This window comes from Lemur catta, chromosome 11 (assembly GCF_020740605.2).
Source record: "Lemur catta isolate mLemCat1 chromosome 11, mLemCat1.pri, whole genome shotgun sequence".
Taxonomy (NCBI): domain Eukaryota; kingdom Metazoa; phylum Chordata; class Mammalia; order Primates; family Lemuridae; genus Lemur; species Lemur catta.
This window is the reverse complement of record NC_059138.1, coordinates 93,344,243-93,371,140: the sequence shown is the minus strand read 5'-3', so window position 1 is coordinate 93,371,140 and position 26,898 is coordinate 93,344,243. Positions and strand designations below refer to the sequence as shown.

General features: G+C 50.3%; 1 protein-coding gene across 1 annotated transcript in view; it reads left to right on the top strand.

Moving 5' to 3' along the window:
- The window catches only part of GRB10 (growth factor receptor bound protein 10), a 98,477-nt gene that overhangs the window by 17,880 nt on the left and 53,699 nt on the right, over window positions 1-26,898 (top strand). The window contains exons 3-5 of the mRNA XM_045564735.1: window positions 11,857-11,999; window positions 12,147-12,226; window positions 16,695-16,836. Coding sequence (XP_045420691.1) covers window positions 11,883-11,999; window positions 12,147-12,226; window positions 16,695-16,836 — 339 coding nt within the window. The 5' untranslated portion in view covers window positions 11,857-11,882. The remainder of the gene's footprint in view (window positions 1-11,856; window positions 12,000-12,146; window positions 12,227-16,694; window positions 16,837-26,898) is intronic.

The following is a 26,898-nucleotide window of genomic DNA, read 5'->3' as shown; positions in this document are numbered from 1 at the left end:
TTGAAACATAATCATAAAAATCGTAATAGGAACTGTGTGAGTTTGTTTGAGTTGCTAAAACAAAATACCATCGGCTGGGTGGCTTTTGAACAATAGGAATGTATTTTTCACAGTTCTGGAGGCTGGGAAATCCGAGATCCAGGCGCCCACAGGTCTGGTGTCTGGTGAGGACTTGCTTTCTAGTTCATAGATGGCATCTTCTTGCTGTGTCCTCACATGGGACAGTGGGGAAGGGTCTCTCTGGGGCCTCCTTTATCAGAGCACGATCCCATCATGAGGTCTCCATCTTTGTGACCCAGTCACACACACACACACACACACACACACACACACCCCACAAACACCCCACAGCCTGATGACGTCAACTTGGAGGTTAGGATTTCAACATGTGAATTTTGGGAGGACACAGATATTCAGCCCATAGTGGGTCCTGTGTTCATTCCCTGAGCCCAGCCCCAGAGATTGGGAATCAGAGTGCCAGGTGCATCCCAGGAACCTGTTTCCACACATGAAAGGCTCCCGAGTGAGCCTACTCACCTGGCAGGTTTGAGAATGACAGCTCTAGGTGATCTGCCCCTCCTGCCCCAGCCTGAGCGTCCTGTCTTTCTGGTTAGACTGCATTTCCAGCCACCTCCTGGAAAGCCCGCCCTTCTCTCCTGGGCATTTGGGTTTGGGAGTACTGCCATTTCTTGGAATCGCCTGGTACTGTTCTCCTGGAATGACTTCTCTCATTCTGATGCCTTAGAATTTAGGCTCTTTTTAGAGCCGAATGCCCTCTACTTGACTGTCTTGCCTGTAAACAGAGATCTCATTTTAAAACTCTTCTCTCTGCCAAGCAGTGAGCATAACCATCCTAGGAGAATTTCTGGCCTCTGGGATACTGTTATAGACTGGGAACTTCATTGACCCTGCCAAGATTCTCTTCATCTGAGGACACAAACTGTACTCTGTACTTCCTTTAACTTCTCACTTACCCCTGTCCTCTCTTGCAAAATGCTGAGTCCTGGGATCCCTCCCTTTGGCTTAGGGTAACCCTTTCCTTGCGGAGCCCACTCTGTGGGACGTGTCCACCCTCACCTCCCCATTAGCTGCCACTTAACTGGAGGTTTTCGCTTCTTTGTAGAAGGCGGTATGTTTCCAGAGGTAGTAAAAAGTTTCACGTCCTTCCTTGCTACTTTATATTTAGCATTGTAATCCTTTTCCAAAGCTCTTGCTCGAGACGTCATTACATCTGGGTGGCGGGATTCTTGTCTGTTTTGTTAACATCTGTTTCCCGTACCTGAACCATGTGATCAGTGCTCAGTAAATATTTGTTGAATGAAGAAAAATACTGGCTAAATGAATGGATTTTAAATTTTATGGAGTCAAATTCGTGGAATCATAGCATGTTAACATTGAATGTGATAATGAAAGTTCCCCAGTGTCTAATTTACCTTTAAAAAATTGACTTTTTGAGAGCACAGTGCTAGCGAGTGACAGACTTTTGGACCACACCCTGGATTTTCCCTCTTCAATTCCATGTTCTTGGACTAATATTTTTAGGGTTGATGGAAAATGAGAACTTTCCAGAATGACAAGTTATTTATACAGCTTTTTGTACCTAGGCTTCTGCCTGACTTATGATGTAATAGAAGAATTAGAAATTGAAATCAGAAGGTTGAGAAGAAATATTAAATTGCTAAGGAAGACTTGAGAAAGATGCAATTACTCTTTTGCTCTTTCTCAGTGATATTTTGTGGGTGTGTTTCTTCTCCCTGCAAGTGTCTGCTAATAATACAAATAGAAATTGCAAAGCTGAATCTGTGCTTTTTAAATGTAATCTGTAGCTTAGGTCCCTGGTCCTTGCTTGGCAGGCCGTAACTTTTCTGTAGTGGAAAATTCCTTTCCTGTGTTGTATAGGCTGTGTGGTGCAGAATGATCAGTGCTGAAGGGCCTGGCAGAGACTTAGTCATGCCCAGGTGTTTCCTTGCAACAATGTGGCAGGATACAATCCAAGAAAGGAGGATACTTTGCATGCATTTTCAGGCGATGCTCATGGAACATCAGATGCCAGGTCTTTAATTTGATGGAATCAATGAGTAAAATAGGTAGCTTTCCCTATTTTTTAAAATAGAATTATTGTACAGTTCCCTAAAACATAATTAGAAAAAGATCTCACTGGAATCAAAGTACACAGTGATTAATCATTATCTTACCGGTTTTGTATGTGGTGGAGGCGGAGTTGCTTGGCCACCAGACTATCTGCATTTGGCTCTGAGATTTGCCCTAGACTTTAGCCTTTGCCACCGGTTGCCCTGGAAAGATGGGTGAAGGGCTGTTGGCCAGCTGTCTGTGAGAGGGGGCAGACTGTCTGCATTTGATAAGTTCTGTTTAATGAGACTCCATTGGCGGTGGAGCTTTGTGTGCAACACTGTAAGATGAACTATTTGAACAAACCTCACCTGCCACAGTCTGGAGGATTGGTGGAAAAGCAAATACATTTGTAGTGAAAATTCATATTGTTTTCAGGAAAAGGAATACATGTTTCCATGTTTCGTGTAACTTAGTCAGGAAGTGAGTAGCTTTGTCCTGGTCCTGTAACAAGCCGATCTGCTCCGCGTCGCCTGCGGGGTAACCTGCAAAGCCAGTCCCAGGTGCCCCTGTGTCATCCTCAGCCTCTGTGCCGAGCGGATTTCCCAAATCTCATTTTGCCTCCTGCCCAGGTCTTTGCACCCACGTCTCAGATCGGATGTTCCTTTCCTGGATGTGACCCTTGGCTTTTCTCCACAGCTAAGTCTGTGTGGCCACCAGTCACCCTGCGCCACACTGCGGTCTGACCTGCACGGGCCCACCCCTGTGCTGTCCGCCCGAGCGGTGCCCACACCTGGCTGGGTCAGCTCTGCGGGTGGAGGAAGGCACACTGCAGTGGGCGAGCTGGCGGCTGGAAAGGAGAGGGCGTGTGCGGCCGGCGGGCTTCGTGCCGAGGATGCCGCCGATCTGAGGGCTGAAGAGGAGCAGAGCCTGGGGTCTGAGAGGGACCATCTGCCACCAGAGGGGCCGTGCGTGAGGCAGCCAGGGAGCAGTTCAGGCCTCGCCTCCCGAGCGGGCGTCTGTCCATGAAGTCTGCGTGTGTGGCAGTGAAGCCCATTGCAGGTGTCCAAGTAGATTAGCCAAAGATCTCAATCGACTATATTGAGAATAGTAAGCCGATTTTAAAACTGCTTTTCAAAAAATTATTTTTAATTGTGGTAAAACACACCGAACATAAAAGGTAGCATCATAACCATTTTTAAGTGCACAGTTTAGTGGCATTAAGAATATTCACGTTGTTGTGCAGCCGTCACTGCTAACCATCCACAGAACTCTGCATCTTGCAAAAACAAAACTCTGTCCCCATAAACAACTCCCCATTTTCCTCTGCCCCGGCTCCTGGCTGCCACCATTCCACTTTCTGTCTCTAGGAATTTGGCTGCCGTAGGGACCTCACGTAAGTAGAATCATACAGTGTTTGTCCTCTTGTGCCTGGTTTATTTCACTCAGCGTAATGTCCTCAGGGTTCATCCATGAGGTAGCAGGTGTCAGAACCCCCTTCCTTTCTATGGCTGAGCAGTATTCCAACTTGTGTCTCCCCACATTTTCCATCTGTTGCGGGATACTTCTTGTTTCCACCCTTGGTTATAGTGCTGCTGTGAGCAAGGGCGTGCAATTGTCTCCTCAATCCCTGCTTTTAATTTTTGGTGGTATGTACCTGTATTTACTTTTAAAAAAAAAAAGAACAAAGAAAAAAGATTCTATTTCTCTCATCTAATTGAAGTTATTTCATAATTGAATATCAATAAGCCCAAATTGCCCATTGTAACATTTCAGTGTGAATATTGGGGCTTACTTGATTCATACTCCTATGCTTGGAATTGGATCAGAAACTCTGACAGCTGCTAATGAACAGAAATCATTTTTTGCACTGAAATCCCATTCCTTAGGCCACCTTTCCAAAAGGTTCAAGTATGTTTTCCAAAATGTAAATATTCATTTCTGATTTAAAACTTTTCAAGCCACTCCTATAGAATAGCTAGTCAAAAAGTACAGAAACAAAGTAGCACATACATTGATTTTTAACTGTCTAAAAAACTTTACTGGAAGTAGAAAAGGCTTGAAAAATCAAAAACAAATGTGGGAATTACCCCTTTGTTAGGGTGATGTTGATCCTATGTGATCATTTATTATTACCAATCCTTTTTACAACTTAACCAAAACGACCAAATGTTACCAAAGGTTTAGGCCAAAATGAGTAGAGTCCAGTGATCTACCCTAATGGACATGAGTCTACTGCCTACCAAATTCTGTGCGTCACTGGTGTGATTCTCACCCCACAATGGGCAAAGCGGCCAATGGTTCCTAAGGTCACTTCAATTAGCCAACTGGGCCAGGCATTCTGGGGTGAGCTACGATCCCTTCTCGGGAGTCCCCACATTCCCTCCTGCTTGTCAGGTCCCTCCCTGACACCTAGGCCCTAAAAGTAGCCCGGGATAGGAAAGGGGGAAGGAGAGAGATACGGTTAGGGAAGATAGCGGAGCCCCCGTGCCATGCCAGCTCAGGCTGTTCTGAGAACGACTGCGTATTCTGGGTTCATCACCCAGGGTCCCAGCACCAACACACCCAGAATCAGAAATCCTACCAGCTTGGCATCCCTACCTGGTGAATTAAACAAACTCCTGCCAGGCGCAGAAGCAAGAAGGCCAGTGCAGAATGGTTTAGTGGGGAAGTTAGACCTCTCAGACATAAAAGGCGAGGGTGCAGCCCCTGAGAAACATGAAAAATGCAAACGGAAACTTGGAGAAAGTATGTCAAATGTTTGCTTTCACATTTTGAAAGAGCCTCATGATCTCAAATCGACTCAGATGCCCAGGCAGTGTTTTTAGTGTTTCATGGCTCTGTGTGCAAACAGAAGAGAGAGGCTCACACACCTGCATTCATTTGGCACCAGAATTGTTTCTGGTTTTAGGGTTTTAGCATTTTTAGAGTCCTTTCTCCTTCCACAAAGGAGATATGGTTTTAGCAACTCATTTACAAAATTTGATTTTCTTCATTGTTAACCCTCATATGTTCAAGGAAACAAAGAGCGAGGGTTCTGGACAGCCCCGAGGTCGGTCGGCATCCTGGGAGCCTTAGACGTCTTCCTCCATGCAGGACCCAGAGGGGCCAGAAGGCTGGAACTGCTTGCCTGAATTCTGACGGGCCAGGGGTGGAGCTCAGGGTCCTCTGCACACCCCATGGTCTTTGGGATAGAGGAGCCGGAGGCTTCTCCAGGGAGGGGCTGCTCCTGCTCGGCTCCTGCCTCCCGCCTTCGTTCACCCACCAGGCCTGGAGCCGTGCCTGGCCTGTGCCTCACCTCCGGGGTTGTAGATGGGGTTCAGTCTGAAGTTGGGTCTTGGTTCCTCTGAATCTAAGTAGTAGCTATAGATACTTACATAATCAAAAGGGGTGGTAATTTGTTTAGAAAGAATCGGTATATCTAAATGTAGCTTTAAGGAGAGCAGAGTACAAATTTTATGACAGCAGAGAACGAATGGTCTAAGTATTTTGGATTATCCATAGAACTGTTTAGTGGGGTCCTGGGTCTATAGCTTGCTAGGGGATGTTCTTGGAGGAGGGTTTGGGTAGAGTTCTAAAATAACAAAATAAAATGCTCCAGCTCTAAGGAACTGGATATAGGATTAAATATGCACACAGCCTTCCTGGATGCATGGTCCTGCATTTGTATTAGGAAAAGGAAAAGCATCCCAAGAAAAATAATTAAGATACCACCTGTAAATACAAAGCAAGGAACAAGTTGGCAGGGCCTCAGCAAATTGAGAGGATCCTTGTGATTTTAGCTTTGCCTAACTTTGTTATATCCAGGGTATATGCTTGTTTTTGTCCAGTTTCAAGTCACCAGCTGACCCTTGAATATGCTTTGGGTGTCGATTCCTCCCATGTGGGCTGTGGGACCTGGGAGTCGGGGTGGGGGCTCATGAGTCCACATGGGTACAAGCCACTGCCCCATAAGTATAGGCACAACTCTTTCAGATCTGTATATTCATAATGAAAAGTAAAGAACACATAAAGTTTTACAAATTATTAATCGGTTGACATGCGTTTTCCCAATAGAGAAAGGAAATAGCAGTTACGCTTCTCTGTGTAGCAGGGTGGAGAGGAGAGGCTACCATTTTAGACGAAGGTTGAGAAAATAAGTTTCTCTTGTAAACACTGAAAAGTCAGGAGTTGTCATTATATAGCTCTGATGGTGGATATGAGAGTATTTATATGCATATGCTGGATAGACTAATTCTAGGGTTTTTATTTTCTGCATCAAATCCTGCCTGTCTGTAGGAACCACTGAAATAAAGCATTGATTCCATTTTTTTTTTTTAGAAATAATGACATTTGGAAGTTGCATTTGTATTTTTATTTGGAGTTGTGGTTATGTGGTTTGCTTTTATATTTGCTGAATATCTTTAAATATCTTGAATAAGAAGAGAGAGGAATATTCCAACAGCGTAATACCTGATTTTCTTATTCTGCTTACTTAGGTCCAAACACTATATAATGAAAACTGAATGCATGTGACTGGAATACATGCGATATGAGAATAAATGAATTGGTGTGCAAAAAGATATTTTAATAGAAGGTTAAGTTACATTTGCACAAAGTTTTAATTGGTTAGAAGTTAACAGAAATTGCTTGCCAAGTGAACATGGTCCAGGTTTAAAATGCTGTTGCAGCCTAGTCTTCGGTTCTTTCACAGATAGAAATGTGTGAGAACTTTGGTTTTTGCATATGTGTTATGGACTTTTCATGTAAAGTACTGTCTTATTTTTTTCTTCTCAGGGACTGAATCTATTCTTACGTAGTAATATAGCCCCCTCCCCTGCCCCACAGCCATTTATTAGCAGGTTGTCCCTTTTGTATAAAAATGGGAGGAAGGGTGGGGTGGAGAAGCAGGGAAGACATGCACAATGACAGATGCTTCCTAAGCACCTAGTGCAAATAGCATGTCTTTGGGCGCGGAGGTAATTGGTCAAAATGATTGGATGACTCCAATGTTGGCTCTAGTCTCTGAATCGTGTAAAGCAGACACTAGGTGGCGCTGTAAACCAGTGTGTGTTGGGGCCGAGAGGTGGGGCCCGAAGTCCGGTCCTCCTGCGAGCAGTTTTTCTCTCTCCTCCTGCCTTTTCCTCGTCAGCACACCTCGCTGGGTTTGTGGACACATAAACTTGTAAGGATTTATGAGCCAAATGCAAATTTGTTTCCCTGAATTTATATCTATTTTAGAACTAAACTAGACTCTGTTTGCCAGTGACGGTGAAACTAGATGACATGTGAATTTGAGATCAGATGAGCTACTCAAATATTTGGGACAAAGTCAATGCCCAGTTTTGGGTGGAGCTATTTAAGGAAGGAAAATAACTATTAATAACTTGATTGACAGCCATGTTGTTTGACCTATATTTGTGCAGTAAATACATTCTTATAAATCCACATGAAGTGAAATTTTTATATATATAACCATTTCTTCTTCCCCTTTCAGTATTCCTCCCAGAGGGGCAGCCTCATGGAAAATATTTTGGCATAAGGTCAGCGCTGAATAGACTTTTAAACTGAATATTCGTTTCCAGAAGCATTTGTTTACTCCCTTCTCCCACTTAACCTTACGCAGCAGAAAGCCTTTCACAAATGGGTGATTATTGATCCTCTTGGATTCGTGGGACTGGGAAAGAATGTAGCAGTTGGCCACGTGCGTAGCGAAGGTACATGGAGTCCTCTCCCGCGAGGGACTGGATGCTGGCAGCCGTAGGGAGCGTCTGCAGGAACTGAATGTGATTTCAGTAGTATCTCAGTGTAGGAAGTTTTTTTAAAAACTTGATGTAGAATATGAAGAAGTGTCTTTTTGAGAATCAGCCCTTTAAAACCTCTGTTGGGAAGATTCAATGGTTGGTCCCTAACTCATGAGAATTTAGGAAAGTTTAAATAAAGTCAGATAGCCATAAGTGATTTTTTTTATCTAAACAGATAAAACGCTAATGGACCCCACAGGAAATTGTTGTTTCTAGAGTAGGGCATTTTAAATTCTTTAGGAAGTTTTATTTTTGTTCTAATGGCTATGGAAAGTATGAAGGTTTGAAATACCCAGATATAGTGCTTAGATTCGATTCATGAAGATTACAGCCTAAGTGAATGTTATCAGATTAACCTGGCCTTGTTTAAAAGATTCTTGATTAAATATATTAAAGTAGAAAGTAGTTGTCCAAGTCATCCACCTCAGAGGGGAGTAAAAGCGTTTTGAGGACACGCCTTGTGTTTATACCGTGGCATCCAGTTTACCTTAGGTTTACTTGGAATAGTGACAGAATTGCTTTGCTTTTGACCTGACTGCAGAGGGACAAGCCAGGAACAACCAGGAGGAGGAGGACAGGAGCCCCCCCAGGGGCTGTCCACCTTGGGGGGCTATCATTTTTGACAGCCTTCTACGCTGTCAGAAACGCTTAGGAGAAAATATCGGCCCATGACATTTCATTTTCTCAGAAGAGCTGTGTCTAAGAGTGAGGACTGCACTGGGCTTGGTTTGTAGGCAGGAGGGGGGCCTGGCGCGGCTTCTGCAGGGCGCCCCTCGGCCTGCCTGCGTGTGTGGCATCAGGGCCGCCCTCCCACACTGCGGAACACTGGCTGTAATTACGGTGAACTTTGTGTTTCCCCCAGTATTGATTCTTAAATGGCCCATTAAAGGAATATTGAGCCGTTAATATGGTCAGTTAGGAGCACATGTGTGCTCAATTGGTTTACAGTGCTTAAATTAAGCGTCTATTCCCTGTCAGCTAGATGTGAGTGCAGGAGGGGTTCATGAGGCATGTGCTTTAGAACTTCCCTGAAGCCCTGGATTTGGGGACTCTGGCATGTATAGGTCATACTTTGCTTCCAGGCAAGTGGTCTGAGGTCTCCGTCAATGCAGCACTGCGGGGTCGTGTTCAGCAGTCAGCTCCTCTGGACAGCTGTTCCCGTGACCTCCTGTCGCTCCCCCTCGGCAGGCCAGGTGTTCCCTGCCCTGCAGCCGTCTGTGGACTGCGCCCTGCAGGCCGGGCACGCCTGCCCCACCCCGCCTGTGTGCAAGCATTCCACCTGCTGACTCGGGGTGTTCTGCCTTGTGATAAATTAATTATTGATTATATGGTAATTATTAATTATCAGTTCAGCACTTTTGTCCTTTTAATCTCTGGCCACAGGATTAATATTTGACCAGTCATACCTGAGCTACTGCAGCATCTCTTCCTCCCACCCTCACAGGCAGGCCCTGGGCACTTGTTGGTCCTCAGGGCTTCCTGGCTCTGGTCTCGCAGTCAGAATCTCTGGGTCCATGTGACTCCTGCTCCTCCCTCAGGCACCTCACCGGTTCGAGCCTCGTTCTTCCCTCCCTGTGCCACTTCCACTCCCCCTCGGTGTCGCTTGCACGTGGCCTGTTCCTCCTTCCAGCAGGGGTCTGCGGAGCGTACCCCTGGTCCCACTGCCTCCTGTCTGTGTCCTCCCTCCATGCTGCCTGTCTGTGCTGGTGATCCTGACACCCACTGCGGAACCTTCCGAGGGCGAGGGTTGCTGTGGCCTTTCTACTTCTGCCTGAATCTGCCCCTCCTGCCCCCACGCCCCTCCCACAGCAGATGCCCAGGCACTAACCATCAGGCAACCCCGCCCCTCCACACCCTCTGCACTCCTAGGGCTGCCAGCCTCCCTCAAGCTGGTTTGTATTGTCATTTGGTTTCATTATGTCTTGTCTTGTTATGTCCTCAGCCTTGGGAGACAAGGAAAGCCAAAGCAAGGGTCACCTGAGATGGTTTTGTGGACAGTAGGAGAGGCAGGAAGGGCAGAGTGTCCTGGAAGGTTCTGGGCATTCATTTATTGAGCACACACCTGGCGAGTGCAAATGAGTGGCTGCAAAACTTGTTTTCAAATTTAAGGTTCACTCTTCACTGCTTGTGTGATCTTGGGCAGGTTATTTCATTCCTTCAGGCCTGTTTCCTCAGCTGTTTACTGAGTTAATGGCGACCACTTTATATTATTTTGTAAGGAATAGATGAAATGGGGCTAATGAATAGCGTATTGCCATTTGCTATGTGCCAGGCTCTATTATGAAGCAGATAATAACTACCTTAATCCTCGCAGTCCTCCTGTGGGGGGCTCTGTTGCCAACCCCGTGTCAGACTTGAAGAAACTGAGAAACAGGAAGCCCGAGCCTCGTGCCTGGGCCGGAGCCGCAGGGGCAGGGCAGGACAAGGCGCTCAGGCCCCCTGTCTGCTTTCCTTCCTGCCACCCGGGAGCCTTCCGTAGGGAGGGGTCTTGCTGTCTGTGACCCTGAGTCCTGTGTGTTACATGGGTGTCATTCTGGGAGCAAATGAGACGATGAGTTACAGGAGCCTCAGGTGTGATTTGCCATGTTGTTAAAACGTGACATATCTGAAAATGCAGAAGAAAAGGAGTCAGAATTATTAAAATGTACTGGGTTACAAACACAGAACCAATTCAAACTAGCTTAAGCACAACAACGGCAACAAAATTCTTACAGGGACGTGGGAATGTTGCACAGCTTTTCCCTGAGCAGGAGTGCAGCCTGGCTTCGGTGAGCACCAGAGCCGAGCTGAGCCGAGCCCAGCTGCCCCCGCCCAGGGCTGCACAGCCCCAGCAGCCGGCTGCCTGTCCCCTCCCCACCTCTGTGTGCGCTGGGTCACATCCCTAGGTCTCAGTGTTAGAGTTCTCTAGAGAAACAGAAACAATGAATAGGATGCATTCATAGACACACTTACTTTAGGAATCAGCTCATGGGATTTTAGAGTCTGGCAAGTCTACAATCTGCAGGGCAGGCTGGCTGGCCAGAGACCCAGGGACTTCCAGTTCAGTCTGGAGGCAGAACTCCACCTTCCTCCTGGGAGGTCTGTCTTTCTCTGTTCAGGTCTTCAACTGATGAGATGCGGCCCACCCAAGTTAGGGAGGGCAATCTGCGTTGTTCAGAGTCTACGATTGAGATGTTAATTGGATCTAAAAAATACTTTCACAGCAACATCTGTCTGGTGTTTAACTGAAGACAGGGTATCGTGGCCCAGCCAAGCTGACACATGAATTAACCATCACAGTTTGCATGCTCCTCCCTCACTGTCTGAGCATTTCCTGCCACTCTCGCTTGCTTGCTCCCTATGCCACCGGGGCTTCTCTCTCCACGTCCGCCTCATCCCTTCTTCTGGGAAGACGGGCTTCCTCTGGCTCTCTGGCCAGTCGGAGGGAGAGGGTGGGCACCTGGAAGTCCACAGGTTTGTGTTGTAGCAGCCGCTGCACAGCGAGTCTCTCTGCTGTGGCATTGGCCACCATCTAGCCTTACTGGGCCAGGCTAGTGTCCGTGCTGGGTGCTGCTCTGTTCCTGTCTCTTTGTTTTACTTCCAGAGTCTCAGGGAGGGGAGACCCCTAATCACAGAGGACACATGTGGTCCAGCTAGCTGGGCCTGGGCCAGTGGGGCCTCGGTCTGCAGCTGTGGCCCTGTGCGGCCCCGATGGTGGTGGGAGGAGAGAAAGGTGTAGAGGTGAGCTGAGCAGGTGCTGCAAGTGGAGGTCCTTTCGAGACAGGTGGAATGCAGTCGAAGTATGATCGCTGAATTGCCTCTGCGGTAGCGATCATTGCTGATAAGTGAGATGCATATGCTTCCCTACAGACGTTCATACTGCTCTCAGTTAGGCTCTTCCCCTCCCCCCAGATATTTGCACAGGGTTGTTGAGTTTTGGAACCTGATCACCAACATGCACGTTTGGCCATGATCTCTCACCTCTGCTAAACCACCTTTCTTGCTCTTCCCTTTTCATGTTCAGAGGATGACGTGGACCTGGAAGCCCTGATGAATGATATGAACACATCCCTGGAGAGCCTGTACTCGGCCTGCAGCATGCAGTCGGACACAGTGCCCCTCCTGCAGAATGGCCAGCATCCCCGCAGCCAGCCGCGGACCCCTGGAGCTCGGCCCCCGCAGCCGCAGCCACAGCCGCAGCCACAGCCACAGCCGCAGCCGCAGCCTCACCTGCAGCCGCAGCCACAGCCGCAGCAGCAGCCACAGCCTCAGCCGCAGCCGCAGCCGCAGCCGCAGCCGCAGCCACAGCCACAGCCGCAGCCACAGCCGCAGCCGCAGCCGTCCCCGAGGCAGAGAGTGCAGCGGTCCCAGCCTGTGCACATCACGGCTGTCAGGTGGGCCCTGCATCTCGAAGGAGCCTCGGAGAGCCAGAGCTGTCAGCAGAGACAGGACACTGCTCTCCGGGGGTTAAATGGTCATTGGAGGGGACAGTGTTAGCTGTGCACAATCAGGAGGCAGATAAATTCCTTTGATGGGGTAACGGATGTGCTGAGCATGTGCTGTCTAACACGCAGCACTTGGGTTGCACTAGGGCCCCGGGTCAGTAGTGGTCCCTTCACTGAATACCTGGGTGGCCAGGCACGGCGCTAGGTGGGGGGTGTGCAGGAAAGCCATCAGAGGAAAATGCTCTGGGAAGGAAGAGGGAACGGCTATGTAGTCAGTTAGTGCCCCAAGTCCTGGATGCCAAGTAGGGTCGGGAGACCAGCAGCAACTGTGTCCCCTGGGGCTTATCAGAGCTGCATTTTGCCATGTTCCCTGGGGAACTAAGCAGGGAGACACATCTTCTCTGTGGGAGTAGGAAGGCTGGAGCCAGGAACTTGCTGGGGACATTGGGGAGGTCGCTTGGCGTTGGCAGATCTCTGAACTGGATGTCCAGGGGTGAGCAGGAGCTCAGATAGGTGAAGGGAGAGGTCTCCCAAGCAGATCCGATGCAGAGGTAGCAGCAGGTCTGGAAGGGCTTTGTGTGCCCTTCCCAGAGGACAAACGGGGGAAGGTTTGGGACAGGCGAGTGAGGAGACGGGGTTGGGTTTTAGCAACATCCTACTGGCCACCTGGGGTCCAAGGGCAGCAAGGTGGGCAGAGCATTGCCAATTTGGAAGCTGTCTCAGGAGCCCACTAGGCTGGAGGTGACGGTGCTGACCCAGGAGGAAGGAGAAGGCTGGTTCTGAGCTCACTGCTGAGGAAGAGCAACCGGATTTATCTGCCTTGAATTTCGAGGGGGCACTGAGGGCCGGAGGGCGTCGGGGTAACTTGGATTTTGTCTGGAGCACCTGAGAGGAGGGTGTGTGGAGAGTGAGTGCGGCGGATGGCCGTGCTGAAGGAGAGCTGTCGAGAGCACCTTAGGCACTGAGTGCTGATCTTTGTGAGGCCAGGCTGAGAACCAGGCAGCTCTGCTCCGCTCTGCCCCAGACCACGTGGGGACGGGCAGAGGCCACATCTGCCACTCGGGGTACTTGAGCGGTCTCTGCCAGGGTTTGCCCTTTCCCTCACCAGCCCCTTTCGGGCTAGGCTTCTGATGGCTCCTTTCTCGGCACTGCATCTTCCAGGGAGCGCCATTCCTTGCTTCCAGAAACTTTTAAGAGGTTTCTTCCCCGGTCTGACATCTTGAGCCTTCTGCAGCCCAGACAATGGCCTTGTGCCAGGTGGGCTGCTCCTCCCTAGGGAGCCGACCCTGGGGCCTGTGGTCAGTGGCCTCTCAGGCTTCCTGCATTTCGTCTCGTTCATTCGCTGACCTCTCCCAGTGTCTGTCCAACATAGCAGGCCCCGAGGAATGGAGTCTAGAGGAAGAGCTCTTTTCTCCTGTGAGCTTCTCTGGGTCCCAGCATCTCTCGGTTGCCATTCACGGTGGCCTTGAGGGGCCCCTGCTGGAGGACATGGTTGCTGCCACTTGGCACAGGTGCCCCAGAGTGGGTCCCTGGAGGCTGCTGGTGCCAGAAAGCCTGGATCCCTGCCAGAGCCAGTTGCCTGGGTCCCTTAGCCTCCAGTTGCGACCTCGCCTGTGCTCGAGTGCCCTGCGCTGCCTGTACCCAGAGAGGGAGGCCTGCGCTGCGGGGCCGTAAAGCCCTCTCCCTACAGGGTGACAGGCGCTGCTCCTTGGGCCCGGCCTCTTCTCACTGGTGTTCTCTCAGATAAGTAGTTGTTTCTTTACCTCCAGGTAGATTTAAAAATACGGAGACCAATCTAGAATTGCAGAGATTGACTTTGCGAAGTGAGGCCACGTGTTGGGCACTACTGAGTGCAGGCCCTGCGAGCTCCTCATTTGTTAGCTGTCGTCAGGATCACCGCAGCCTCGTAGCAGGCGGTGTGGGTTCCCCTCGCTTCCCAGGTGAGGAAACTGAGGCTCAGCAGGGAGGTAACTGGGGATCCATGCCTGGTGGGCAGGAAGCCGGCTGAGGACCCAGGCTGAGGGTGGTGGCTGGTGCCAGGGGTCCATGGGCCGCGGCCCACACTGTGGAGGAAGTCCCTGGCCTGCCGTGCGTCTGAGCAGAGCTGGGACGGAGGCAGGTGTGCAGAGTAGAAGCTTGGGCGAGGCTGAGAAAGCCTCATGGACGGCTTGCTGGTGGAGCCAATTCTTGAAGGAGAAGGAGGGGCTTAGGTGAGTGAGAGCAGAGGAGGCCGAAGGTGTGTTCTAACCTGGACAAATGCACAGGTGGGGTGAAGGCACGGAGCAGCAGGAGCCACCCCCCCCCCCAGTGCTGTTCTTGTCACCATCCCCAGGGTCATTTTCCTTTTGTGATTGTCGGGGGTCTGCCCTTTCATCATGGGCCTCTCTTCCAGCGGTTTTCCATCTTTGTGTTGTGCTCTGTAGTTCTGCTTCAGGCGCAATTTGTTAACTACAATAAAGTCAACACAGGACTTTAAAATGCTCAGAACAACCCCATAAAAAGAGAAGCTTTTGTGAACAACTAAAACACCAGAATGTCCGTATGTTGTTCTGAAAGTCAAAACAAAAATGAAACTGTTGTTCTTTGGTGTTACGTCACTGGTTTAGGCCGTGGGCCGGAGCAAACCGAATGTGGTGCTGGCCACTTCTCCCTGAGTTGTGTCCTATACAACAAAGGTCAGACATGTCATTTGGATGCTTCGCCAAGGCCAAAGCTGTTTTGGGAAGAGTGGGATTTGTTAACAGTAAAAATAAACCTTCTGGCAAGTCCTCGGGCCATTATAGGAATGGCTTTCCTGGACTCACAACACTGATTTCCTTCTTCACGCCCTGTGAGTTCTCGTGTTCCTGAATCAGTGCATCGTTTCCTGGTCTACGCCGGATGACTAGGCAGGTCTTCTTTCAAATCCAAGTCAGTTGGTAAAAAGAGAAAAAATGGTCACAGAGTGGCATTATCTAGTGGCAACTCTCCCAGGAAACAAATGGATTCTTGACTTTGTCAAATTGTAAGAATAGTCAAAAAAGAAAATTGTTTGAAGGTGTGTCCTATACACGGGGTTTCTGAGATGTATCTAAACCAGGAGGAGGATTGGGAATGCTGAGCAGAGATGAGCTCCAGGTTTGCCCCTCTCCCCGGAGGTGGAGTCTGTGGACAGAGGGGCAGTGGCTCTCAGGCGGTGGGAGAGGTCGTGTTCCCAGGCAAGCCCTGGAGATGTGGGCAGGAAGTTACTCTCGGGAAGGGAAGTTTAGGGCACTTGACATTGGTCTTGCTTTGTCTTTGAACTTGATTTCTCTGCTCTTTTCGTAACTGCATTTGATTTGTCACCCTGTGCTTGTTTTGCTTAGTAGTATGACAGGTGAGTTTTGTATTTTTTGGAGGAGGCAGCAGGTGGCCCTGGAGAAGTGACAAGGAGTATAGAGCTGGGGCAGGTTCGGCTGGATAGTTCTAAGGTGACATAGGCACAGACTTCGGCGCTCTGGGAGGAGAGATGCGTGAAGCTATAGTTTTAATCAATTCAGTATCAACAACCTTTTCATACAAGTAAGCATTCATTCCACAAATCAGATGGGGACACACAAAGCTGCTTCTCGCATTTTCATTTGGTTAGATAAATGTTCATTTCAAGGACATTGAAAAATACGTGTTCTCAGGAAAATGCTCCTATTCACAAAACCTCTTCACACATCATGTATTCACTGAGCAGAACTGATGAGGTATCTGGAGCAAATGCCCACTACCCGTTGTGCACTAAGCATTGTTTCAGACACGCATGCACACACGCGACTGCAAAACCACGGCTTCTCCATTCCAGGATGTTTAATGAAGGAGGGAATCGGTACCCTATGGGTCCAAGAATGACAACTTTTAATTTTTTTTTTTATTTTTAGTTGTGGTAAAACACATATAACATAAAATTCACCATATTAACTATTTCTAAGTGTACCGTTCAGTAGTAATGTGCACTCACAGTGGTTGTGCGGACTCTAGAACTTTTTCATCTTGTAGAACCGCAAGTCTGTTCCCATTAAACAGCACCTCCCCCGCCTTCAGCCCCTGGCAGCCCCCATTCTACTTTCTATGAAGGTACCTACATACGTCATATAAGTGGCATTATGCAGTGTTTATTTTTTGTGACCGGCTTATTTCACTCAGGTTCATCCATGTGGTATGTGTCGGAATTTCCAGCCTTTTTTAGGGCTGAGCAGCGTTTATTGTGTGGACATGCCACATTCTGCTAATGGCCACTGGGTCACTTCTACCCTTTGGCTCTTGTGAGTCCTGCTGCTGTGAACACAGGTGCACCAACAATATCCCCTAGAAGCCCTGTTATTTATTTTGGGGGTATCCCCAGCAGTGACAACACTGGGTCACGTGGGCAGTGGCAGCTTTTAACAAGCGCTTGTCTCTTGCCTCCCAGGCGCCTTCAGGAGGAAGACCAGCAGTTTAGAACCTCGTCGCTGCCGGCCATCCCCAACCCCTTCCCTGAGCTCTGCGGCCCCGGCAGCCCCCCTGTGCTCGCGACAGGCTCCTTACCTCCGAGCCAGGCCGCCGCAAAGCAGGTGAGTGCACCCCTGGCTGCAGCCCCGGGCCATGGCTCTGCATGGGTGTGGCAGCTGGTGACTTTGGGCAGAAGGGAGGGAAATCATGGGATCTTTCTCTTGGTTCTTTTTTTGTTGCTATCATATCTATTGTCTTATGAGGCCTTTTAATTTATTGGCCGAAACTCCACTTACTAAGTTCGGAATGTATCTGTATGTTTTAGAAAGAATCTAATCTTATAAGAATGGAAAACAATAATGATAATAATTTGATGTTTAAAGATGAATTTTAGTTCTTTGAAAAAAATTAATCACTGGATCATCCTCATTGCTTAATAATTCTAGATAAGTTAGGTGTGAAAACGCCACGCTTACTTGGGCACCTGAACTGCAAGACAGATAGTTGAAGGGTTTTCATATTGTAATTTTGACTTTAACTTTGATCTGCTCAAGGCAGAACAATTTTCAGTTGGCCCAGAAGGTGACAGCTACCTTTTTGAACTTGCAGTTTCTATTTTAAAGTAGGTCTGTGAAGTAGATATTACACAGCCATTTGCCCCCAGATGAGGAAGCTGAGCCACAGAGTTTCAGTGACTTTTCCAAGGTCAAATAGCCAGTAAGTCAACTTATCAGAGAAACTGGCAGAGAAATGGGTTGGCAGCTCCCCCATCCTGGTCGGCGGGGCCTGGAGCCAGGGAGGGTCACAGGCTCTGGAGGGAGAGAAGTGAGGGCTGGTGGTGATGATTGTAACAAGAGTCTCTGATGCTTACTGAGTGATTTCCATGTGCCAGGAACTGTTCTAAGTGGTCTGGGTTTATTTTTATGGTCATTTCTCAAACCAGCCTTATGAATTAAGTACAAATGACACCTCTGTTCTGCATTGAGGACGCAGAGGCACAGCTGCACGTGCGCTGGCCTCGGGCTCCAGAGCCTGAGCCCGGAGCCGCCATCCTAACAGGCTGCCCAGGACCTCGCCTTAACTCCTTTTGGACAAGGAGAGTGTAGACACTCTTTTGCCTTTCCACTGGAATCGTCCTCTCCTCCTCCTCCCCGTCTGCCTGGGCTGCTCCCACTCGAGGTGGGCCGGCAGCGCCCTTCTTCCACACACCCACCGGTGCCGTGCCGCGCGGGCCTCACTCTCAGAGATGGGCCTTCTTTCTGGTGTTTGCCGGCTTCGGGGTTCTGCTCCCACTCCAACCTCGGCCGCCAGAGCGGGCCGCATCATAGCTCTGTCAAAACTTAGAAGGTGAGGTAAGTGTCCCTGCCCGGGAGCCAGCGCCAGCTGGGCTTCGGCGCTTTGTCACATGCCTAAAGTACATCTGGGATGTCTACCTCCCTGGTGACCTTCTGTTTCAAATAAGGATCCAGACACACTGTCTATGGATTTGTCACTGAGGTTGTTTACAAAGTTACCCATCCTAAAATAAGACCATGAAAATGTTATCTGGCCCTCTCAGCCATTGGCAAGAAAACTGGCCTCCACCCCCGTGGATTGTCCAAATTTGTAAGCAGAATAAGGAAACCCGGGAATTTTGCCTGCTGGTGTTTTTTCTTGGGATCTGGGTTAGTTCCCCGTTAGGAGCATTGCTTTGGTGTCTGTATGTCGCCCAGATTCCTCACGCCTACTGGGACACGCCAGAGCAGGAAGGCAGTTTCTCACTTAGCACCACTTGTAGAAAGTTATTGTTCTTTGTTCTTTTTTCTTTTTTTTAAACTGCTTATAGGGACATTTCTCCATCTGCACTTGGTTTTGACTTTTGATCTCATGAAAGGTGTGTTTCATTGGTGTGGCTGGTAGCAGGTGCCAGGCAACCTCCAGCCACCTGCTGGGGCCCTTTGGTCTAGGATCATGGTCTGGGATCATGGTGGGAGATGGTGCTGAGCAAAGGGGTTTGGGCCCGGTCTTGCCCTTTGCTTGAGGGGAAGAGAAATCTGAAATTCCTTTTCCATTTGTGTGAAGTCAGAGGAGATGCCGCTGGGGCAGCGTCCGGTCAGGAGCTCTGCAGTGGCAGCAAAACAGATGGGGTGGACCGATGTGTTGGGCCTGCGTAAGGTGGACTCCTTCCCTGGGAGGAACCCGGCCAGCGTAGGAAAAGGAGCAGCGTAAAGCTCCCTGGAAGGTAACTGAGGAAAGTGAGGCCATCAGAAACCTCTTTGGTCATATCACTGTGGTCACTAGTAAGAAGATTCATGATCGAGGCCGGGGACAGGGAGGAAAAAGCAGAGATACTTAAACATCCGGGCGGAAGGAAATACCGTTCCTGCCCAAGGCTGTATGGCCAAAGCATTAAAAAGTTCCCACTTAGGTAAGTTAGTAGCTGTTCTTCTGCCTCTCTCTGGGTTTCCTTTCTAAGTGACTCCTTGGTGGCTGCATGACAGGGCTGGAGTGGTCAGATGCTGGTGTTTGGAGAGTGACCGCCGTCACAGACCCTGGGGGCTCCTCCCAGCACACCCGCGGCCGGGCAGGGCAGGGACAGCGCTGGGTCCCTGCTGCTGCGTCTGCAGGCCCCGCCTCTGAGTCCCAGCCGCAGCCCTGGTGCGCCTGCTTGGCAGACGTGCGAGATGCAAGCCCAGCGCCTTGTGCAGGCTGGGGGCCGTGGGACTCCAAGGAAGGAAGGAAGAGGGGAGACTTCTATAGGGGAGCAGTCACGAGCGAGTTGCTGGAGCAGCCTCTCATTTGCTCTTCAAACACAGCTGCGTGGCTTAACCCTGCTGCTAATAGCGCATAAATCTCATCTTAGCTCCATTCAGCCCTTCTCCCTCTGTTTAATTTTTAAAAATTAATTTTCTGGAACTGAATTAATCACCTCAGATAGGGTTTCGTACATACCTTTATTTACTAATGATCAAAATTAGGTCTCTTAGGGCTTTAACTACATTTTGAGGAATGGACTGTCATGTTAGACCATCTTTGGAGAGAAAAACCACTCCCGGCCGCCGAGCTCAGCAACTCACCCTCCCCACGGGGCCGAGCCCCTCTGCGCCTGCCCCGTGCCCCGGAGGGTCCCCCACACTCGGGCCCAGGTTCCAACGTCTTCTGTTTTCGAAGGCACCAGAAAAGGTGGCACGGGCACGTTTTGGACGTGCTGGGAGAAAGGGGTGGAAGGAGGCCCTGAGGCCCAGAGCGACTGCTGTGACAGTGCGCGTGCCGGCGTGCCTGTTGTGTGCCGGCGTGCCTGTTGTGTGCCGGCGTGCCTGTCGAGCACCGGCATGCCTGGCGCGTGTGCTGGCGTGCCTGGCGCGTTCCGGCGTGCCTGTCGAGTGCCGGCATGCCTGTCGCGTGTGCCGGCGTGCCTGTCGCGTTCCGGCGTGCCTGTCGAGTGCCAGCGTGCCTGTCGAGTGCCTGTCGTGTGCCGGCGTGCCTGTCGTGTGCTGGCGTGCCTGTCGCGTTCCGGCGTGCCTGTCGAGTGCCGGCGTGCCTGGCGCGTGTGCCGGCGTGCCTGTCGAGTGCCGGCGTGCCTGTCGAGTGCCGGCGTGCCTGTCGTGTGCCGGCGTGCCTGTCGAGTGCCGGCGTGCCTGGCGCGTGCCGGCGTGCCTGTCGCGTGTGCCGGCGTGCCTGTCGCGTTCCGGCGTGCCTGTCGAGTGCCGGCGTGCCTGGCATGTGCCGGCGTGCCTGTCGAGTGCCGGCGTGCCTATCGAGTGCCGGCGTGCCTGGCACCGTGGAGCAGGAGGCCGCGTCTGCTCCCGGAGGCGCCTTCTGACCAGGTCTAGTTTTTCTCGCCAAGGGCGGTCTAACACTGCAGCATGTTTGAGGCAGTCACTCGTGGCTTCACCAGCTCAAGAGGCAGCGTGGGATACACGTCAGCTCAGCCCATCATTTTAAAAGTTGAAATCCTATTTAATCAGCATCGCTCAGACTTGCGCTTCCTCCCTGCCTTCCCTTTCTGGCCGCCCCGCCGCGTCTCTCCAGGGGAGGCTCCTACCTGCTGAGTCTGCCCCTCTGCGCCCAGAGGCCCGCAGTGTGCGGGCTGAGCTCCAGCTCGCGGCTCTCGGGAGGTGCTGGGTTGGAGCCCCAGCTCCGGCCTTCAGGAGTGGCAGCATCTCCAAAAGCCTCGGGTTCCTTCGCTGTTGGAGGAGGCCGAAGCTGCCGACGCTGGCCCCACGGAGCAGTGACGGTTACATCAGCACCCCTGTACTCGGGGAAACGAAGCTGCTGCGCCCCTCTCCTGGCCGGACACCCCGTGGGTCCGCAGGGCGCTCTGCGGAGCAGGGATGACCACGGGAGAGGCGCGTTCGAGGAACTGAGGCTCAGGGAGGATAAAGTCACTCCCCAAGATCAATAACTAACACATCAAAAAAGTGGGGTTCAGACTCTGGACTCGAGCTTCAAGGTCATTGTCTTCTCAACGTGCCACAACACTCGGAATGACAGAAATGCGTCTCAGTAAATGGAAATGAACGTTTGCGTAGCGTTTAAGTACTTGTGAGGGGACGTGTGAGCACATTAAAACCAAGCAAGCAGAACCATGGACGTGGCAGGGCCCGCTGCGTGGCTGCCTGTTGTTTTTGCCTTCCTGTGCTGCCTGCGTAAGGATGGGCACTGTAACCTCGCGCCCGGTGACCCTGTGCCCCTCGGTGAGGCGCTGCAGTCGGCAGCTCTGAGAGGGGTGAGTGTGCCGCGCTGGCTCGCAGGCGCGACAGGCGTGGTGCCGCGTCACTGCACAGCTGACCAGCCCAGCACGGGAAGTTCAGGCAGGGCCCCGGAACCACAGGGACCTGCAGGTAACCCCGGGTCGAGTGTCTGCAAGGTTCTGATGGCCGCATGGCTGTGGTCTTCACGTATCGGCCCTAGTATCACCGTGGCTGTGAAGTGTTCCTTCCCGAGGGGCAGCTCGGCTGGGCTCCCTCATTCTCCCTGATTTGAATAGGGTCTGGCATTGCTGTCGTCCCTGTCCCGTTACTGAGTTGACTGAGAGCTCTGCGTGTGTTTCTCACCTTCTGTTTTCCAGAATGCCAGTTACCTGGGCTGTTGTAAGAGGAAAAAAAAATGCAGGCTCACTAAGTTTGGGAAATGTTGCATCCTCTCTCACTTTCTTGGCAATTCACATGTCCTGTTTGATTTTGGAGGATCTGAACAATTCTGTAGGAAAGAAAACCTATTCGACTCGAGTTAACCTCGAGCTTCTCACACATTTTTGATCACAGAGCCACTTTGCACACTGTACCTCTAAACACCCACAGAAGCCACCTTGGGACAGGTGCTGAATTACCCAGGCTCCCTGTTAAAACGGTGAATGCCCTCCCTCGCTTTTTCAGGTTTCCCTGGCAGTGTTGCTAAAACACGGGGCCTCAGAGCCCTCAGGGGATCCTAGCCCCTGCAGCCCGAAAGTAATCCCTGAGGCTCCAACGTGACAGCATGTTTGCCCCTGAACCAGGGGTGCAAGTGCAGGAGGGTAGTCGTGACCTGGAGTGGCCGCTTGTTTGGCTAAATTTGAGCCAGGAAATCATCCCAGGGCTCTCAAGTGAAATCCCAACCACTAGTGTTTCTCTGGACTATAAATACTTTAAAATGTAAATTCTCTAAATGTGAGGGGCCTAAGATGGCTCCTTTATTACAGCATCAAACGTCTCTGGATGTCCGAGCTGTGAGGAGCGCTGGAAAGGTGGGTCCTTCAGTGAGCTACACCTTTCACAGGGAGAATCACCGAGAACCTAAATCTGTGCCCGCCCGTGTGTGACGGACGCGGCGAGGGTCCCGCAGAGGCAGCAGCCCGGCCAGTGCCGTCATCGCTTACCTGTGGGCACCGACGGGTTCCAAGAGGGCCGCCTGTTTTGCTAGTGACAAGAAATTATTTTCTTGGCGAACTGATTTGCTGATTCTTGCTGCTGCTTTGACTTGAAATGTCACTAGGAAAAGGGGAGTCACTAGACAGAAACCCTTGCCCTGATTAACTTACCTGACAGCTTCTGTCATAAATGCGGTGATCGAGCGCCGTGCTGGCTTGTGTCGGGAGCCACAGCTCACCAAATAGAGAAGGAGCCTGCTACGTCCCGAACAGGAGCACCTGCGCTTTATTTGTGCCTATGAACAGTCCCGAAGGGGCGTTTGTTCCATCCTGAAACCTGCACACGTGTCAGTTCCCCTTGGTTGAGCATACAGTGTTTTATGACATGACAGTCCATGACACCCGAAGTGCCAGGGCCCTGGGTCTCGGCCGAGGGCTCCGTGCTGCGTCCCACCTGGCGGCTGCCTGGGATGCAGCCTTCTTGTTTTCTCCACATCTGCTCTCTCTCTCTCTTTTTTTTTTTTTTTAAGGCTCTCACCTCAGTCTCTTAACTAGTATAAAGGAAAAGTAATTTGAGTAATAAAAATGTAAAAAAGAAAAAGAGAAGAATCCCTGGAGGAAACCGAGCAAGGGTGTTTTGAGTGCTGTCAAAAGAATTTGGTAAACACCCCTCCAGAGGTGCCGAGTCTGGACATTTCTAGGAAAGGGATCTCAGACGCTGCCCCATTTGGGAAGGTTTGTAAGTGCACACCCCTTGCTGGTAATTTTTTTTTTTTTTTTTTTTTTTTTTTTGGTCCCTGAGAGAACTAAATTCTGATGACTAATGTGGTTTATCTTTTACCTTACCCCAAAATAGTCTCCTCGTTGTAATCCCGCAACAGAGATTCTCTTGAATCAAAGCAGCACTTGCTAGCTTTATTTATAGAACTCTGGCATCTTCTGATTCATTTATATGAGGAAACCCAGAAAAGATACACATGGAAACGTCACATAACGACGTGTTCTTGCTCACAGGCAGTGTTTCTGTTCGCGCGGCCCCTGGTCTCTCCACGGAGCCCTGGGGTCCCTGCCGGTGGTGGAGGAAGGTCTCAGGTACTCGAGGAATTAGAAAGCGACGTGGCTTTCTTGTTTGTGGAACTTTGGAACATCAGTGTGACCACCCTTTCATCTCTGACCATTGAACTGTCACAGAAACAGTATTCAACAATATTAAAAGACGTTGCATCTGCCCCTAGTTCCTGTCCCTCTGCACTTGACCTGGTTTCAGTAAAGTTAGATACAAGTTTAGATACGTACTGTAAGTATTTTCTGTGTTTCTTGACATGGTCTTCATAAGAAGCTCTGAATAGCCGACAGCTACGTGGATGAGTATTGCTCTGTGCGGCACTTACCTGCTTCGCTGTGGCTGGATATTTGCATGGTTGTCCAGTTGTCTGTGCTACAAATGATGCTTCCCTGAGCAACTGTGGTATAGCTTTTGTCACATTTTGAATTCTTTACCCAAGATAGACCCTAGAAGTCAGGATCCTGGTGAAAGGTTATGAGTGTTTTATAGCTCAGGATCTATGTTGCTGTATTTCTGTCTGCAAAAACCTCCTTGATTTTCAAGACTCCTGAGCCCTGGCCTGGTGGCTTTCTCTACCTCTGCATTCTCCCTAATGAGACAGTTGTTTTGGGAACCTGCCCTTCCCCCACGGCGCTAGATCTCCATGTCCCAGGTCATCAGCTGCTGTTTGCAGAGACTCCAGGGTTTGTATCTTCAGAATACGGCAGCAACCTTAGCAAGTCCTCTGGCTTTTCCATGGCTATTTCTGGGGGTATAGTGATTGCATAACAAGTCAGCCCTGTGTGGCTTTATAGTGACACAGAATCAGAGAAGACATTCTAATGGCATCTGCATAGAAGGTCACCACATAGCCACCATGTGGAGTCTCTGGCTGTAGGAGCTTAGAGATCTCTGGCTGCGTTGCACAACAGTTCTGCATCCCATCTTTTTCACCTGTGCAGCACAGCTCACTGCCAGCCGTCTCCCCTGCACAGTCTCTAGTCCAAAGGATCGCCCTGGGAGGAAGGACCAGAGTGACCAAGAGCTAGCAGGGACCCTGAGCCCAGGCATCCAGATTCCTTAGTTTCCTTACTTTGATCATTATAATGTGGTTTAAAAGAAAGTGTCTTTGTTTTTAGTAAACACACCAAACTATCTAGCAGTAAAGGGGTCAGATGTCTGCAACTCATAATTAGATCGGGAAGGGGAATGGGAATTTGATAAGGCCAACGGGGTGAAATGTTAATATTTGGAGAACCTGAATGAAGAATATACAGAAAGTCTTTGTACTACTTTTTACAAATTTTCTCAAGTCTGAAATTATTCAAAAATATAATGCTAAACAAAGAAAAACCCTGTTTAAAACCAAAAGTACACCTCTTATATGCACCAACATTTCAGTGTTTTCTTCCCCAAGAGGAGAAACATCACAGAAAGTGAAAGCGACCAGAGCATGCCACGATAATTCTCCGTATTTACTGGAACCTCGTCATTTAATGCACAGGCCAGGGCAGGCTCTGCAGGGGTGCCCTTGCCTGGGACTCTGTGAGGGTCATCTACGGCCACCTGAAGGCAGGAGGACATTTGTTAACTGAGCAGTTGCTGGTTTGTCATGACTTCTGGAACCAAGGCATGCTCAGAGCCAGTGCTGCCAGCCACGGGGAACGCCGCCAGAGCCGCCTCCCTGGGGCCACGAGGTGTTCCAGTGTCCCCACGCTTCTAGGAGGAGAAGTTGAAGACATGTAATGCTTCTCTTTCTTCCTTCTTTCCAAAAGACACAGAATATCCATGATTATGTTGGCAGAACACACTGTGCAAAGCGGGTTGTGTGTTCCGTGCCCGGCTGCAAAGCATGCAAACGTCATCCAGGCGAGCGGGGTTCCTGAGGCTTCAGCCTTTGAGCTTCAGCAAGCTGTGAGTGGCTCCCAGGAAGATAAAACGTGAAGGAATGAACGCCTTGTCTCAAACACAGCGCCAGCCTCGTGACACTTTCAGCTAGATTTATGTTAGGGTACGTTAGAGTACATGTATTACAGAGTATGTACCCACTTACAAGTCTAGAGGAAGATCTTGTTGCAATTAAATTCTGCTCCTCCAAGCCTGCAGTTTATCTGTCCCTTTTTGATCTGCTGGGTTTATTTGGGTAGATCTTTTGTGCAGCCACCTGGAGGTGGGTGAGGGAGTTGATCATGGGCCCTGTAAACACTGGTAAAGTGAGTAAAACAAAAATTTAAGTATCTTCCTGATGCGTCGCTGCACAGCGTGGGCAGGCTGGCTGCCCGTGTGGTCTCCAGCTCCTCCGAGGGGAGGAGTGTGGTGGATTTCAGAGGGTGGGGAGGGCTCTTCCTGCTGGAAACACGTGGGCAGGTGTGCAGAGCCCAACCTGCGTGTGTGCACCTTTTCCTAGGAGATGAAAATCTCTCAGTCCCAGTGCTCCTTGGCTATCCGAGCTGCGCCGATGGGGTGGGCTGCGACAAAGCTTTAAGAGCAACAGCATTGGGAGGCTGTTGGAAGTGAGCCGCGCTCCTCTTGCTCTCAGGCACGTTGCTAGCGGTGGTGCAGCGCAGCGTGGGCTCTCTCTTCCTCTCTTCCTGCTGCGGCCACCTCCACGCTGCCCCACCGCACAGTCCTCCCTGGGGGCACACACTGGAGTCCGCAGCCTGGGGGTGACGATGCCAGGAAGGCAGCGCCTACCTGCTGCCCGTGCCTGAAAGGACGCCCTGTGCACTGCCGTCTCCGGGCCCCTGTGGCGGCTGCACGAGCCCAGCTCGCGGGAGCTGTGGGGCAGGCGGGCAGTGGGCCCTGGCGTCCTGCGCTCAGCGTTGTCGGCCTCTTTGAAACCAGTTGCATGAGAGGGAAGAAACTTAATTTTATTCCATTAAGAGCACAACTGGGAGCAGCTTTCGGAATGTGAGATTATGAAAACTGGGTTGTGGTGTTGAGGGCAGGAATTCAAGGACGACGGGGCCCTTCGGATATCAAGGGTGAGACCTCAGTGCTGATGGTTCTGAGTCGTAAACTAAAACTGGTGCAGGAAGCCAAGATGTGAAGCAGAGAAAATGAAAGGGATGGGTAAGTAAAAAACATTTTGATAGAAAAATCCAGAGTCTACACATGGTCTGTTTGGTGTCATTTTGACCAGCCTCACGCTGTCATGATTTTCAGTTATTTTCCAGGATGGTTTTGGTTGTCAGTAAATAGCAGAAATCTCAGAATCCATCTCCTCCCACTGTGGGGTTGTTTGGTCTCTGGACACACATCTGGTGGGTGTGGTTTTCTCTGCATCTCTGGTGACATGGCATTGCCATCGTG